The sequence below is a fragment of the Ornithorhynchus anatinus genome, chromosome X5 (assembly GCF_004115215.2).
Source record: "Ornithorhynchus anatinus isolate Pmale09 chromosome X5, mOrnAna1.pri.v4, whole genome shotgun sequence".
NCBI classification, from domain to species: domain Eukaryota; kingdom Metazoa; phylum Chordata; class Mammalia; order Monotremata; family Ornithorhynchidae; genus Ornithorhynchus; species Ornithorhynchus anatinus.
Window position 1 is genome coordinate 52,522,959 of NC_041753.1, and position 14,000 is coordinate 52,536,958.

A 14,000-nucleotide genomic window follows, 5' to 3' on the forward strand; every position below is an offset into this window, starting at 1 on the left:
TGTGTGGGATGCCTGGCCTGGGGGCTGCTCTCTTTTCCTGCCTGATAAGTCACTCCACCGTCACAGTCGGCTCTTCTCACCCCCGCCTCGATGCCACTACTTACTGATGGCGGCAGAAGGCACAGTGGGTGGGGGGGAAAGCGGAGAGCAGATTTGTTCAGTGAGGAAGAGCTGACAAGTGGAAAGAGAAAGCTGAGTTCTAAGAGGACAGGGTGAATTTAATAGCAGAAGTCAGCCCAGTGCCTGGATTTCTTCCAGCCGAAGGAGGGCAGGGGCAGCGGACTTTGAGTGTTGGTGGCTCCGGGCTGGGAAGCAACAGGGATGAGAGTGTGTAAATGGCACCGGGCAAACCCCTAACGTGATCATTCTTCTGGGTGGGTTCCTTTCTGTTTTTCAGTGGTATTTGTTAAGCACTTACTACGTGCCCGGCACTGTACTGAGCGGTGGAATAGATAAAAGCTAATCGGGTTGGACATATCCGTCCATTTCCGTCACTTACTTTAGTATCTCCCTCCCCCTCTAGTCTGTAAACTCAATTTTATCAAAACATTAGGTGGCCAGGTCAATAGGGGCAAAAGATCGGGGAGGTGGGGGGGCAGATCACACAGTACTGATCACATTCAGGACATTAAATTAGCCCATTTAAGAGTATACCTCTGTCGCTAACTTTCACACCCAGAGTCAGCAACTACTCCAGAGCTATAATTCCCTCCTAGAGCCCTCAGTGCTCTCCTAGAGCCCTCAGCGCTCCCACCTACTTCATTAAATGTACGCTTAGTCTAATGAACGCTGCCCCCAGGAGTAAATGTAGTTTTGTCCTACTGAGCAGCTGGTCCCCTTATGAGCGAGAGCTGAACAGAAGACAGTAGGAAAAAAGGCCCCTCACTCAAATCAAAGCCCCTCCAACATGGACTGCGAACACTATGTAGGACAGGGACCATGGCCAACCTGATTAGCTTGTATCTACCCCAGTGCTTAGTACAGTGCCTGCCACATAAGTGCTCGACAAGTACCGTAAAATTTAAAAAAAATCAATTTATCCTGACCTCCGAAAACAGCTCCAAATCACTCGGAGATTGTTGAATAGAGACCGCCCCTTGATTCCCCCTCTAGACTGTAACTCATTATAGGCAGGGAACGAGCCTGCTACGTCTGTTGTACTCTACTCTCCCAAGCGCTTAGTACAGTGCTCTGCACATAATAAGCACTCAATAAATACCACTGACTGATCAGGAAATTATAGGAAGAAAGACAACCAGGCGGGAGGCAAGTTCTCCATGCCTCCATGGATACAGTGGAAAAGAAGAAGATGGGAGGCTGGAAGAGGACAAGAAACAGAGTTACCCGGTAGATGCGGCAAGGGTCCAAAAAGGTACCCTACCTCAGGATTAGCCCTTAAAAGGCTGCAAATGTTGAGATGGAGCATGGTCCAGCGGAAAGGGCACAGGCCTAGGAGACAGAGGACCTGAGTTCTAATCCTGACTCCGCCACTTGCCTGCTGTGTGACCTTGGATGAGTCACCTCGCTGCTCTGTACCTACGTTTCCTCCCCTGTGAAGTGGGGATTCAAAGCCTGTTCTCCCTCCTCCTCAGACTGCGAGCCCTGCATGGGAAAGGACTACGTCTGACCTGATTAACTTGTATCTACCCCAGTGCGTAAAACCCGGCCTGACACAGAGTAAACACTTCATATAACGGAGCTCGGCCCTTTCTATACCCGGCAGCACTCACCCCTTGGGCTTCAAAGTCGCGAGGCTGGGGAAGGAGATTCGAGCTTCTTCCCTAATCCTCCTTCCTCCTCCACAGCTATTCACCCTCCTCCCATCCCAACATGAGGCCGGGTGCGGGGGAGTGGAAGGTACAGGGGAGAGGGCGGGGGTAATGTTGTAGCTCAACCGAAAAGGGGGTGAAGACATAACTTGAGAGCATCATCCAGCGCTTAGAACAGTGCTTTGCACATGGTGAGCGCTTAACAAATACCATCCTTCTTATTATAAAGGACTAGAAGTCAATCCTCTGACAGGTGACTGACCACCTGGAACCCATGATAAAGTTCTCCTTCATCCCACTGGAGAACAGAAATAGGGCTCTGGGGGAAAATGAGTGGGAGACAAAAACCTCTCGGCCGAATACCGTAAACCAGGTAAGAGTGATACATCAGTAACTCAAAGCAGCTAGCCAGCCGCCAGGGCCAATGGCAAACCTCCCTCGGTCTACTTAGAGAAGCAGCATGGCTCAGTGGAAAGAGCCCGGCCTTGGGAGTCAGTGGTCATGGGTTCGAATCCCGGGCTCTGGCACTTGTCAGCTGTGTGACTGTGGGCAAGTCACTTCACTTCTCCGGGCCTCAGTTCCCTCATCTGTAAAATGGGGGTGAAGACTGTGAGCCTCCCGTGGGGCAACCTGATTATCCTGTATCTAGCCCGGCGCTCAGAACAGTGCTCTGCACATAGTAAGCGCTTAACAAATGCCAACATTATTATTACTCCCAGAAGTGTATTCTAAGATGCTCCGTGACTCTAAGAGAGCCGAACACAAGGGCGTAGGAAGATGAGAAGCAGTGTGGCTCAGTGGAAAGAGCCCGGGCTTGGGAGTCCGAGGTCATGGGTTCGAATCCCGGCTCTGCCACTTGGCAGCTGTGTGACCGTGGGCGAGTCACTTCACTTTTTCTCGGTGCCTCAGTTCCCTCATCTGTCAAATGGGGATGAAGACTGGGAGCCTCCCGTGGGACAACCTGATGACCCTGTATCTCCCCCAGCGCTTAGAACAGCTCTCTGCACATAGTAAGCGCTTAAATACCAACATTATTATCATTATTAAAAGGGCACGTTTCTTTTCAAACCTTACTCCGTCGTTATTCCGGCTCGCCGACCCTATTTAAGTCCGGCGATCTTTTTTTCTGCTTTAGATACTGGGAGGGGGCGTGTGTGTGAGAAGGCCGGAGGGGCAGTACCCGGGCGTTTGTTGCAATGGGGAACCTTGGAAAACGTGCAGTTGTTTACTACCGTCATCGTGGAGAGCTACTCCATGAGAAGCTACATGAGAAGCAGCGCGGCTCAGAGGAAAGAGCCCGGGGGCTCGAATCCCAGCTCTGCCACTTGGCAGCTGTGTGACCGTGGGCAAGTCACTGCGCTTCTCTGGGCCTCAGTTCCCTCATCTGTCAAATGGGGATGAAGATTGGGAGCCCCACGTGGGACAACCTGATTCCCCTGGGTCTCCCCCAGCTCTGCACATAGTAAGCGCTTAACAGATACCAACATTATTATCACTCACGGAAGCAGCAGCGACTGCTGCAGCAGCGCGGGGGTGGGGGCGGGCTGGCCTACTCGGCATCAATGACATGGACCAGTAACCGGCTCTTTGTCGAAACGCATTTCTATGTCACTCGAGACGAAAAACAAAACACGGGAGACGGCCCATCTGACAGGAAACGGAGGCGTCGCCTCTCCCCCCCCTCCCCATTCATTTCGATGGGATGGGAGCCTTTGCCTGGGCCCCATTTCCCCAGTCCCCCTCGGCCCGGCTTAGATCCCTTTTCGGCCCCCCCCCCCCCGCCCTTTTTAACCCCGTCCTCTTCCCCAAGTTTACCTCTGAGCCCGGGGTTCTCGTCTCTGGCGCGGATCTTGCGGATTTTGACGGGCCGGCCGCTCAGGGTGGACAGGACCAGGCGCTGGCGGAAGAAGTTGCAGCCGCCGTAGCTGAGGGAGGGAGTGTGCGCCGCCATGTGCGCGCGCCGGCCGGCTCGCCCGATGGAACCGGAAAGATGGCTGGGAAGGGCGGTGCGAGGGGCGGCTCCCAACGGGCCGCGCTCCTCGCGGCGCCCACGTGGTTTGGCAACAGGAAGATGGAGCTGGGGGGGGGGGGGGGGTGTCAGAGGGGAAAGTGGGCGGGGCTTCGTCGTTGCCCTTCCCGCCCCCCTCCCGCAAGGCCCCGCCCCCTCTCAGCCCCTCCCGCTAGACCACGCTCCCTCCCTCTAGGCCGCGCCCCTGTATTGGCCCCTTCCTCTAAGCCACTCCCCCTCCACTTAGGCCACGCCCCTCTCTGGGTCATCCTGCTAGGCCACGCCCCCTCTCTTGGTCCCCTCCGATCGGCCCCGCCCCCTCCATCTAGGTCACGCCCCCCTCAGTTCTTGGCCCTCTTCTGTTCTCCATTTACACTCACTCCCTCGGTGAACTCATTCGCTCTCATGGCTTTGACTACCATCTCTACGCAGATGACACGCAGATCTACATCTCCGCCCCTGTCCTCTCCCCCTCCCTTCAGGCTCGCATCTCCTCCTGCCTCCGGGACGTCTCCACCTGGATGTCGGCCCGCCACCTAAAACTCAACATGAGCGAGACTGAGCTCCTCATCTTCCCTCCCAAGCCCGGTCCGCTCCCAGACTTCTCCGTCACCGTGGATGGCACGACCATCCTTCCCGTCCCGCAGGCCCGCAATCTCGGTGTCATCCTTGACTCGTCCCTCTCGTTCACCCCACGCATCCTATCCGTTACCGAGACCTGCCGGTTTCACCTCTACGATATCGCCAAGATCCGCCCTTTCCTCTCCACCCAAACGGCTACCTCACTATTACGGGCTCTCGTTATATCCCGGCTAGACTACTGTGTCAGCCTTCTCTCTGACCTCCCTTCCTCCTCTCTCGCCCCGCTCCGGTCTATTCTTCACTCCGCTGCCCGGCTCATCTTCCTGCAGAAACGATCTGGGCATGTCACTCCCCTTCTTAAACAACTCCGGTGGTTGCCTATCGACCTCCGCTCCAAACAGAAACTCCTCACTCTAGGCTTCGAGGCTCTCCATCACCTTGCCCCTTCCTACCTCTCTTCCCTTCTCTCTTTCTACCGCCCTCCCCGCACGCTCCGCTCCTCCGCCGCCCACCTCCTCGCCGTCCCTCGGTCTCGCCTATCCCGCCGTCGACCCCTGGGTCACGTCCTCCCGCGGTCCCGGAACGCCCTCCCTCCTCACCTCCGCCAAACTGATTCTCTTTCCCTCTTCAAAACCTTACTTAAAAATCACCTCCTCCAAGAGGCCTTCCCAGACTGAGCTCCTCTTCCCCCTCTACTCCCTCTGCCATCCCCCCTTTACCTCTCCGCAGCTAAAGCCTCATTTTCCCCTTTTCCCTCTGCTCCTCCACCTCTCCCTTCCCATCCCCACAGCACCGTACTCGTCCGCGCAACTGTATATATTTTCGTTACCCTATTTATTTTGTTAATGAATTGTACATCGCCTTGATTCTATTTAGTCGCCATCGGTTTTTACGAGATGTTCTTCCCCTTGACGCTGTTTAGTGCCATCGTTCTTGTCTGTCCGTCTCCCCCGATTAGACCGTAAGCCCGTCAAACGGCAGGGACTGTCTCTATCTGTTGCCGACTTGTTCATCCCAAGCGCTTAGTACAGTGCTCTGCACATAGTAAGCGCTCAATAAATACTATTGAATGAATGAATGACCCATAATAATGTGAATAATGTTGGTATTTGTTAAGCGCTTACTATGTGCAGAGCACTGTTCTAAGCGCTGGGGTAGACCCAGGGGAATCAGGTTGTCCCACGTGGGGCTCACAGTCTTAATCCCCATTTTACAGATGAGGTGACTGAGGCACAGAGAAATTAAGTGACTTGCCCACAGTCACACAGCTGGCAGAGCTGGGATTCAAACCCGTGACCTCTGGCTCCCAAGTCCGTGCTCTTTCCACTGAGCCACGCTGCTTCTCTTATCTTCCACGGGGAAGCAGCGTGGCTCAGTGGAAAGAGCCCGGCCTTGGGAGGCAGAGGTCATGGGTTCGACTCTTGGCTCTGCCAATTTGGGTCATTCATTCACTAGTATGTATTGAGCGCTTACTGTGTGCAGAGCACTGTACTAAGCACTAGGAACAGATAGAGGCAGTCCCTGCCCTTTGACGAGCTTACAGTCTAATCGGGGGAGACGGACGGACAAGAACGATAGCAAGAAATAGAATCAAGGGGATGAACATCTCATTAAAACAATAGCAATAAATAGAATGAAGGTGATGTATATCTCCTTAACAAAATAAATAGGGTAATAAAAAAAAATCACTTGTCAGCTGTGTGACTGTGGGAAAGTCGCTTCACTTCTCTGTGCCTAGTTACCTCATCTGTAAAAGGGGGACTAAGCCTCACATGGGACAACCTGATTACCCTGTATCTTCCCCAGCGCTTAGAACAGTGCTCTGCACATAGTAAGCGCTTAACACATACCAACACTATTATTATTATTATTATCTTGCTGGGCCCCGCCCCATCTCTTGGCCCCCTCTGCTCGGCCCCGCCCCCTCCCTCGGAACCCCGCTTTTTTGACTTCGATCCCAGTATTGAAAAATAATAATAATAATGTCGATAGTGGTTAGGCGCTTACTATGTGCAGAGCACTGTTCTAAGCGCTGGGGGAGATCCAGGGTCATCAGGTTGCCCCATGTGAGGCTCCCAGTCTTCATCCCCATTTGACAGATGATGGAACTGAGGCCCAGAGAAGTGAAGTGACTCGCCCACGGTCACGCAGCTGGTAAGCGGCGGAAGCGGGATTCGAACCCCTGACCTCTGACTCCCGAGCCCGGGCTCTTTCCACTGAGCTTACTAATTCTGGTATTCGGTAAGCGTTTATTATGTGCTTAATAATAATAATAATAATAGTGGTGGTATGTTAAGCGCTTACTATGTGCAAAGCACTGTTAATAATGTTGGTATTTGTTAAGCGCTTACTATGTGCCGAGCACTGTTCTAAGCGCTGGGGTAATAATAATAATAACGTTGGTATTTGTTAAGCGCTTACTATGTGCCGAGCACTGTTCTAAGCGCTGGGGTAGACATAGGGGAATCAGGTTGTCCCACGTGGGGCTCACAGTCTTAATCCCCATTTTACAGATGAGGGAACTGAGGCACAGAGAAGTTAAGGGACTTGCCCCCAGTCGCACAGCTGCCAAGTGGTAGAGTTGGGATTCGAACCCATGACCTCTGACTCCCAAGCCCGGGCTCTTTCCACTGAGCAGCCGCTATCAAGCCTTCCATCGTATTTCTTGAGCACGTACTGTGTGCAGAGCACTGTATTACGCGCTTGGGAGAGAAAAAAAATAATGGTACTTGTTACAGCGCTTACTATTTGTCAAGCACTGTTCTAAGCGCTGGGGTAGGTACAAGGTAGTCAGGTTGGACAAAGTCCCTGTCCCACACGGGGTTCACAATCTTGATCCCCATTTTACAGATGAGGGAACTGAGGCCCAGAGAAGTCAAGTGACTTGCCCGAGGTCACAGAGCAGACACGTGGCAGAGCCGGAATTAGAACCCATGACCTTCTGACTCCCGGGCCCGTGCTCTATCCACTAAACCTCTCTGCTTAATACATAATAATGATGATTGTAGTATTTTGTTAAGCGTTTACTATGTGCCGGGCACTGTACTAAGCGCCGGGGTGCAGACAAGCAAATGGGGTTGGATGCAGTTCCTGTCCCGCGTGGGGTTCACAGTCTTCATTCCCATTTTACAGATGAGGAAACTGAGGCCCAGGGAACTGAAGTGACTCACCCAAGCCCACACAGCGGACAAGGGGCGAAGCAGAATTAGAACCCATGGCCTTCTGACTCCCGGTCCAGTGCTCTATCCACTACGCCATGCTGCTTACAGAAGCAGCGTGGCTCAGTGGCTTGGGAGGCAGAGGTCATGGGTTCGAATTGCGCCTCCGCCGCTTGCCAGCTGTGTGACTTTAGGCAAGTCGCTTAACTTCTCTGTGCCTCAGTTCCCTCATCTGGAAAATGGGGATTAAAACTGTGAGCCCCACGTGGGACGACCTGATCACCTTGTATCCCCCCAGCGCTTACAACAGTGCTCGGCGCATAGTAAACGCTTAACAAATACCAACATTATTATTCCACACAATCCTACAGAGCCGGTAAGCATGTTCTTTGCCCGCAACGAGTTTACAGTCTAAGGGGGAGTGGGGGCGCGGGGGGGAGACAGGCATTAATATAAATAATATATAATTTAAAAATATGTACGTAAGTGCTGTGAGGTTGGGGCAGAGTTAGCAGACACGTTCCCCGCCCATAACGAGTTTACAGCCTAGAGGGGGTAACGGAGGTGTGAACCCCTGGCCGTAATTTGTCTATATTAATGTACGCTCATCGTAGGCAGGGAATGCATCTACCAGTTCTGTTTCATTGGACTCCCCCAACCGCTTAGTACAGTGCTCTGCACACAGTAAGCGCTCAGTACATAGGCACGCGATCGAGAGCACATCCTTGTCGCCCCTAACAGCAAATCATCCAGAACCTCACGCAGCCTGGACTCCGCACATGTTCCTATTCAGTTTAAAACAGCTCATTGTAAAATAGCAAGCTTTAGATCCCATCACATGGTGATCTGCACGAGTTTGTTTCTGCTTTTTTTGTCGTTGTTTTTAAATTAAAAATGCATATTGCGGACATGAACAAAACCACTTCCCCAACTGCTAATCCTGGTGTTTGCTAAGATCCATTTATAGGCGATCATTACTAGTCACTTTAAGATTGATCTCATTACTCCCTGTCGGCAGCAAATGAAGCAGCGTGGCTTAGTGGAAAGAGCCCGGGCTTGGGAGCCAGAGGTCGTGGGTTCTAATCCCACCTCCACCACTTGTCTGCTGTGTGACCTTGGGCAAGTCACTTCACTTCTCTGTGCCTCACTTACCTCATCTGGAAAAATGGGGATGAAAAAATGTGAGCCCCACATGGGACAATCTGATTACCCTGTATCTACCCCAGTGCTTAGAACAGTGCTCTGCACATAGTAAGTGCTTAACAAATACCATAATTATTATTATTATTGTTGGCAAATGCTTCTAAGTTTTCTTGTTTACCCTCCTTTGCTTTTTAAATGCTTAGTTCCCCCGAAGAAAACAAGATGGATCCATGTCGTGGTCATATTCTCTCTTTTTCTTTTTCTCCTTCATCTCGCCCCGCATTGGCAGCACTTGCTTTCCTTGCTCCATCCCACGTGCACCTGCAAATTATAAAATGTAAAGTACCTGAACGTACGATTATGTCCCCTTTCCCCGTGTAGCACCCTTCATCGGTGGTTTCCCTGCCGCTTGAGAACTGCAGCAGTCCAGACTTTGGAAAGCTTGGTAGTTAGGCTTGTTTCAGAGTCATTCAAACCCTCGATTAAAAAAGAAATCAACCTCGATGTAAAGTCATGATTAAAAATGGGTGCGAAAAGTTTCTCTTGTTGGGAAAGCCACCCTCCGTACCAGAAAAATCTACGCAACAGCCATTCGCTGTTCTGTGAAATCCCAAAGGAAAAGTTTGGTCCTTTCCAGCTAGTTCTCTCATGTAGCTACATGGATGATGTATCCGTGAAGCAATCGATCGATCAAGCAAGCACATGAACTGAGTGCTCACTATGTGCAGAGCACTGTACCGAGCCCTTGGGAGAGTATAAGACAACAGAATGAGCAGACGGGTTCCCTGCCCATAATAACGTTGGTATTTGTTAAGCGCTTACTACGTGCCGACCACTGTTCTAAGCACTGGGGTAGACCCAGGGGAATCAGGTTGTCCCACGTGGGGCTCACAGTCTTAATCCCCATTTTACAGATGGTGACTGAGGCCCAGAGAAGTTAAGTGACTTCCCCACAGTCACACAGCTGACAAGTGGCCGAGCGGGGATTCGAACCCATGACCTCTGACTCCAAAGCCCGTGCTCTTTCCACTGAGCCACGCTGCTTCTCTATGAGCTTACGTCTTGAGGGGAGGACGGACGTTAATATGAATAAATCATTTCTAATACAGAATTCAAAGATATGCACACCAAACGTCCAAAGGTCACAGATGGAAGTGCGAAGGTGACGCAGAAGGGTGGAGAGGGCGGGATTGTGGGTGCACCCAGGATGTTTTTCTCGCTTGGCAGGCAGAGGATGGTGTTTGCGATCATTAGGTGGCATCTGGCATTTTACAGTCCTCTAGATTCGTTGTGGGCAGGGAAAGTGTTTGTTATACTGTACTCTCCCCAGCGCTTAGCACTGTGCTCCGCACGCAGTAAGGGCTTAATACGTCCGATCGATAGGAACGTTCACTCTGCAAAAATGGGTCAGCGCAGTTGAGTTTGCCAATCCCCTGCGGCCGATGACTTTCTTCCATGTCTGGGCATTGCTTCCGGTTGTAGCAATCGGCCGTTATAATTAGCCTAGCAGACGTGGGCACTCCTGTGATGAGTTTGGCTAAACATTTGTAGAAATGCTTCTTTTTTCTTCATTGCAGTTGCTGTGAGGGCACGTACGTTGATGACGGCGGCAAAGGGTTACTGTAATGGGGCAGGAATAGCTTCATCACACGGGCACTAATACTTCTGAGCAGATCTGGAGGGCTGGATACTAGTGCTTGATCGTAAAACCGACAGATAATTAAATGTACAGAAGAATATATGACTAGAAGTATATATTATATACACGAGCGCTGAGGATAGGACTAAGATACACACGTGCTTAGAGCGGGTGTTTGGGCTGACGCTACCGATGTGAGATGAATAAATCAGGGAAGGCTTCCAGAAGGAGGTGGAATGTTAAGAAGATTTTGAAGCTGGGGATAACTGTGGTCTGGCAGATTTAGAGAGGGGGGCAGTTCCAAGAGCCCCCACCAGTGTGTAAGCTCCACAGGGGCAAGGATCGTATCTACTAATCTTTATCGTACTCCCGTTCAATTGTATTTATTAAGCGCTTACTGTGTGCAGAGCACTGTACTAAGCCCTTGGGAGAGCACAATTTAACAGAGTTGCTAGACGCTCTCTCAAGCCCTCAGTAGAGTCTTCTGCACGCACTGGGTGCTCAGCGCTATTGATGAATCCCAGCTCTGCCACACGTCTGCTGTGTGACCTTGGGCAAAGTCACTTAACTTCTCTGTGCCTCGGTTCCCTTATCTGCAAAATGGGGATTCAATCTCCGTTCCCCCTCCTACTTAGACTGCGGGCCCCGGTTATCTTGTATCTACCCCAGCACTTAGTGCACATAGTAAGTGCTTAAGAACCACGACAATTATTATCATTATTCTAATATCTATCAACAATATATGAAATGAATGCCATTTGATGTTGAATGTGGCTCAGGAGAAGATAACGTGTCTTCTGTGAGAGCTCATAGTCTTGTAAAAAGATCGGACACTAACAGTCAATCGATAGCATGGTATTTATTGAGCACTTACTGTGTGCAGAGCACTGGACTAAGCACTTGGGGGAATACAGTACCACAGAGTTGGTAGCCACGTTCCTTGCCCACAATGAGCTTACAGTGTAGAGGACCAATACTGCTTTGTAGACACAGTTTGGAATGCTAAGTGGAGATATTTGCACATTTTCGCAGTCTGTAGTAGTGTGTACTGGACCAAAATGATTCTTTACTAATGAAAAAAGGTCCTTGTTTTGATCGCAGTAGCACAGCCTTGGATCTCTTCCATCTTGGCAGTCCATCACCGATCGCACCTGTTTCTGAGTTTCATCGGCATATCACGTTACAGGTTTTATTGTGGTCATAAAGAGCTGCAAAGTGTTGATGACGCTTTTTTTTTTTTTTTGCTTCACTGTAAGTAGTTTCTTAATCACTGAGTCACTCCATCGAACTGATTAGGTAATCTATCAATCATATTTATGGAGCGCTTACTGTGTGCAGAGCGCTGTACTAAGCGATGAAAAGCAGCGTGGCTTAGTGGAAAGAGCGCGGGCTTGGGAGTCAGAGGACATGGGCTCTAATCCCGACTCCGCCACTTGTCTGCTGTGTGACCTTGGGTAAGTCCCTTAACTTCTCTGGCCCTCAGTTACCTCATCTGGAAAATGGGGATGAGGACCGTGAGCCCCACGTGGGACAGCCCGATTACCTTGTATCTACCCCAGCGCTTAGAACAGTGCTTGCCACATAGTAAGTGCTTAACAAATACCATAATTATCATCATTATTAATATTAAGCACTTAGGAGGGTACATTATAAGAGAGTTGCTAGACACATTCCCTGCCTGTAAGGATCTTACCGTCTAGAGAGGGGACAGACATAAAAATAAAAATAAAGGACAGTGCAGAGGGAGAGGGAAGAGGGGAAATGAGGGCTTTGTCAGGGAAGGACTGTTGGAGGAGATGTGATTTTAATAAGGCTTTGAAGATGGCGTGAGTGATCGTCTGTCAGACATGAAGAGAGAGGGAGTTCCAGGCCTGAGGCAGGATGTGGGCAAGGGGTTGGCGGTGAGATGGACGAGATTGAGGGACAGCGAGTAGGTTGACGTTAGAGGAGTGAAGTGAATGGTCTCTGGGCTGTAGTGGGGAATCAGCGAGGTAAGATAGGAGGGGCCAAGGTGACTGAGTGCTCGAAAGCCAATGGAAAGGAGCTTCTGTTTATTGTGGAGGCGGAGGGGCGACCACTGGAGGTTCTCGAGGAGTGGGGAAACACGGACTGAATGTTGTTTTAGAGAAATGATCCAGGCAGCAGGGTGAAGTATGGACTGGAATGGGGAGAGACAGGAGGCGGGGAAGTCAGTGAGGAGGCTGATGCAGTAGTCAAGGCGGGATAGGTAAAGTGCTTAAGTAGGTGATGCCCATATAATAGTCATGTTGCCACACCCGTAATCTCGGAGATAATTTAGAGAAGCACCCATTCGCTCTTCACAGTGATGCTTCTAATAAATAACAATAACTGCGGTATTTGTTACATGCTTATTCAATGCCCAGCACTTTACAAAACACCGAGGTAGATAAAATAAAATGGGGTGGATGAGGAACGGTCCCCATCCCACACGGGACTCAAGGACTAAGGGAGAGGGAGAATCATATGACAATGATAACAATAATGACGATGGTATCTGTTTAGCGCTTACTACGTGCCAAGCACTGTTCTAAGCCCTGGGGTAGATACGAGGTAATCAGGCTGTCCCATGTGGGGCTCACGGTCTTCATCCCCATTTTACAGATGAGGTAACTGAGGCACCGAGAAGTGAAGTGACTTGCCCAAAGTCACACAGCTGACAGGTGGCGGAGCCGGGATTAGAACCCACGACCTCTGACTCCCAAGCCCGGGCTCTTTCCGCTAGGCCGCGCTGCTTCTCATTTAACCATATTTAATCCTCGTTTTACCGATGAGGAAAATGAGGCACAGCTAAATTAGGGAACTGGCCCAAGGTCACACAGCAGGCAAGTGGTGGAGCTGGGTTTCAAACTCAGGACTCCTGACTCTCAGTCCCGGGCTCATTCCACTAGGCCACGTCCGCTGGGTCTCTTTGTTACAAAGAGCCGCTGTGACATCACTCAGGAGCTCTTGAAAAGGTCTTCACTCTCAAGAGTTTGACATTGAGCTGTCATGATGGTTAGGAAGCCACTTTTCAATGCCTCGGTTGTATTGCTAGAATGAGTCGGTGCATATCACGTGATAGACAGTAAATCCATTAAGTACTTTCATTTTTCAGTCCCAGACTATGATCTAATCAGTGAGTGCATCCACGATTCCTTTCGGAGAAGATAACGTTGGCCAACCTGAATTGCCGTTTGGTACGCCTCTTTGAAACAGGAGTAGTTTAGCCATTTAGTTTCTTCATCCCTTGTGATCCAAAGACTCTTTTCTGTGTTTGGGCACCACGATCAACCTGGGTGTTGAAATCCACTCTGTTGATTTTGGTACTATCCTAAGGAGTCTGTCCAGATATCTGTGGGATTTTTCTTTCTCCTTGTCACTGCCCCGCAGTGCGTCCTAACAGTGTCCCACAATATAATAATAATAATAATGTTGGTATTTGTTAAGCGCTTACTATGTGCAGAGCACTGTTCTAAGCGCTGGGTAGATATAGGGTAATCAGGTTGTCCCACGTGAAGCTCACAGTTAATCCCCATTTAACAGATGAGGTAACTGAGGCACAGAGAAGTGAAGTGACTTGCCCACAGTCACGCAGCTGACAAGTGGCAGAGCCGGGAGTCAAACCCATGACCTCTGACTCCGAAGCCCAGGCTCTTTCCACTGCGCCACGCTGCTTCCCATCCCTGTGGGACAGAAGCCCC

General features: G+C 50.6%; 1 protein-coding gene across 1 annotated transcript in view; it reads right to left on the minus strand.

Moving 5' to 3' along the window:
• Nucleotides 1-3,769, minus strand: part of RCL1 (RNA terminal phosphate cyclase like 1) — a 41,118-nt gene extending 37,349 nt beyond the window's left edge. The window contains exon 1 of the mRNA XM_029054702.2: nt 3,585-3,769. Within this exon, the coding sequence (XP_028910535.1) occupies nt 3,585-3,720 (136 nt within the window). The 5' untranslated portion in view covers nt 3,721-3,769. The remainder of the gene's footprint in view (nt 1-3,584) is intronic.
• Nucleotides 3,770-14,000: the final 10,231 nt, after the last annotated feature.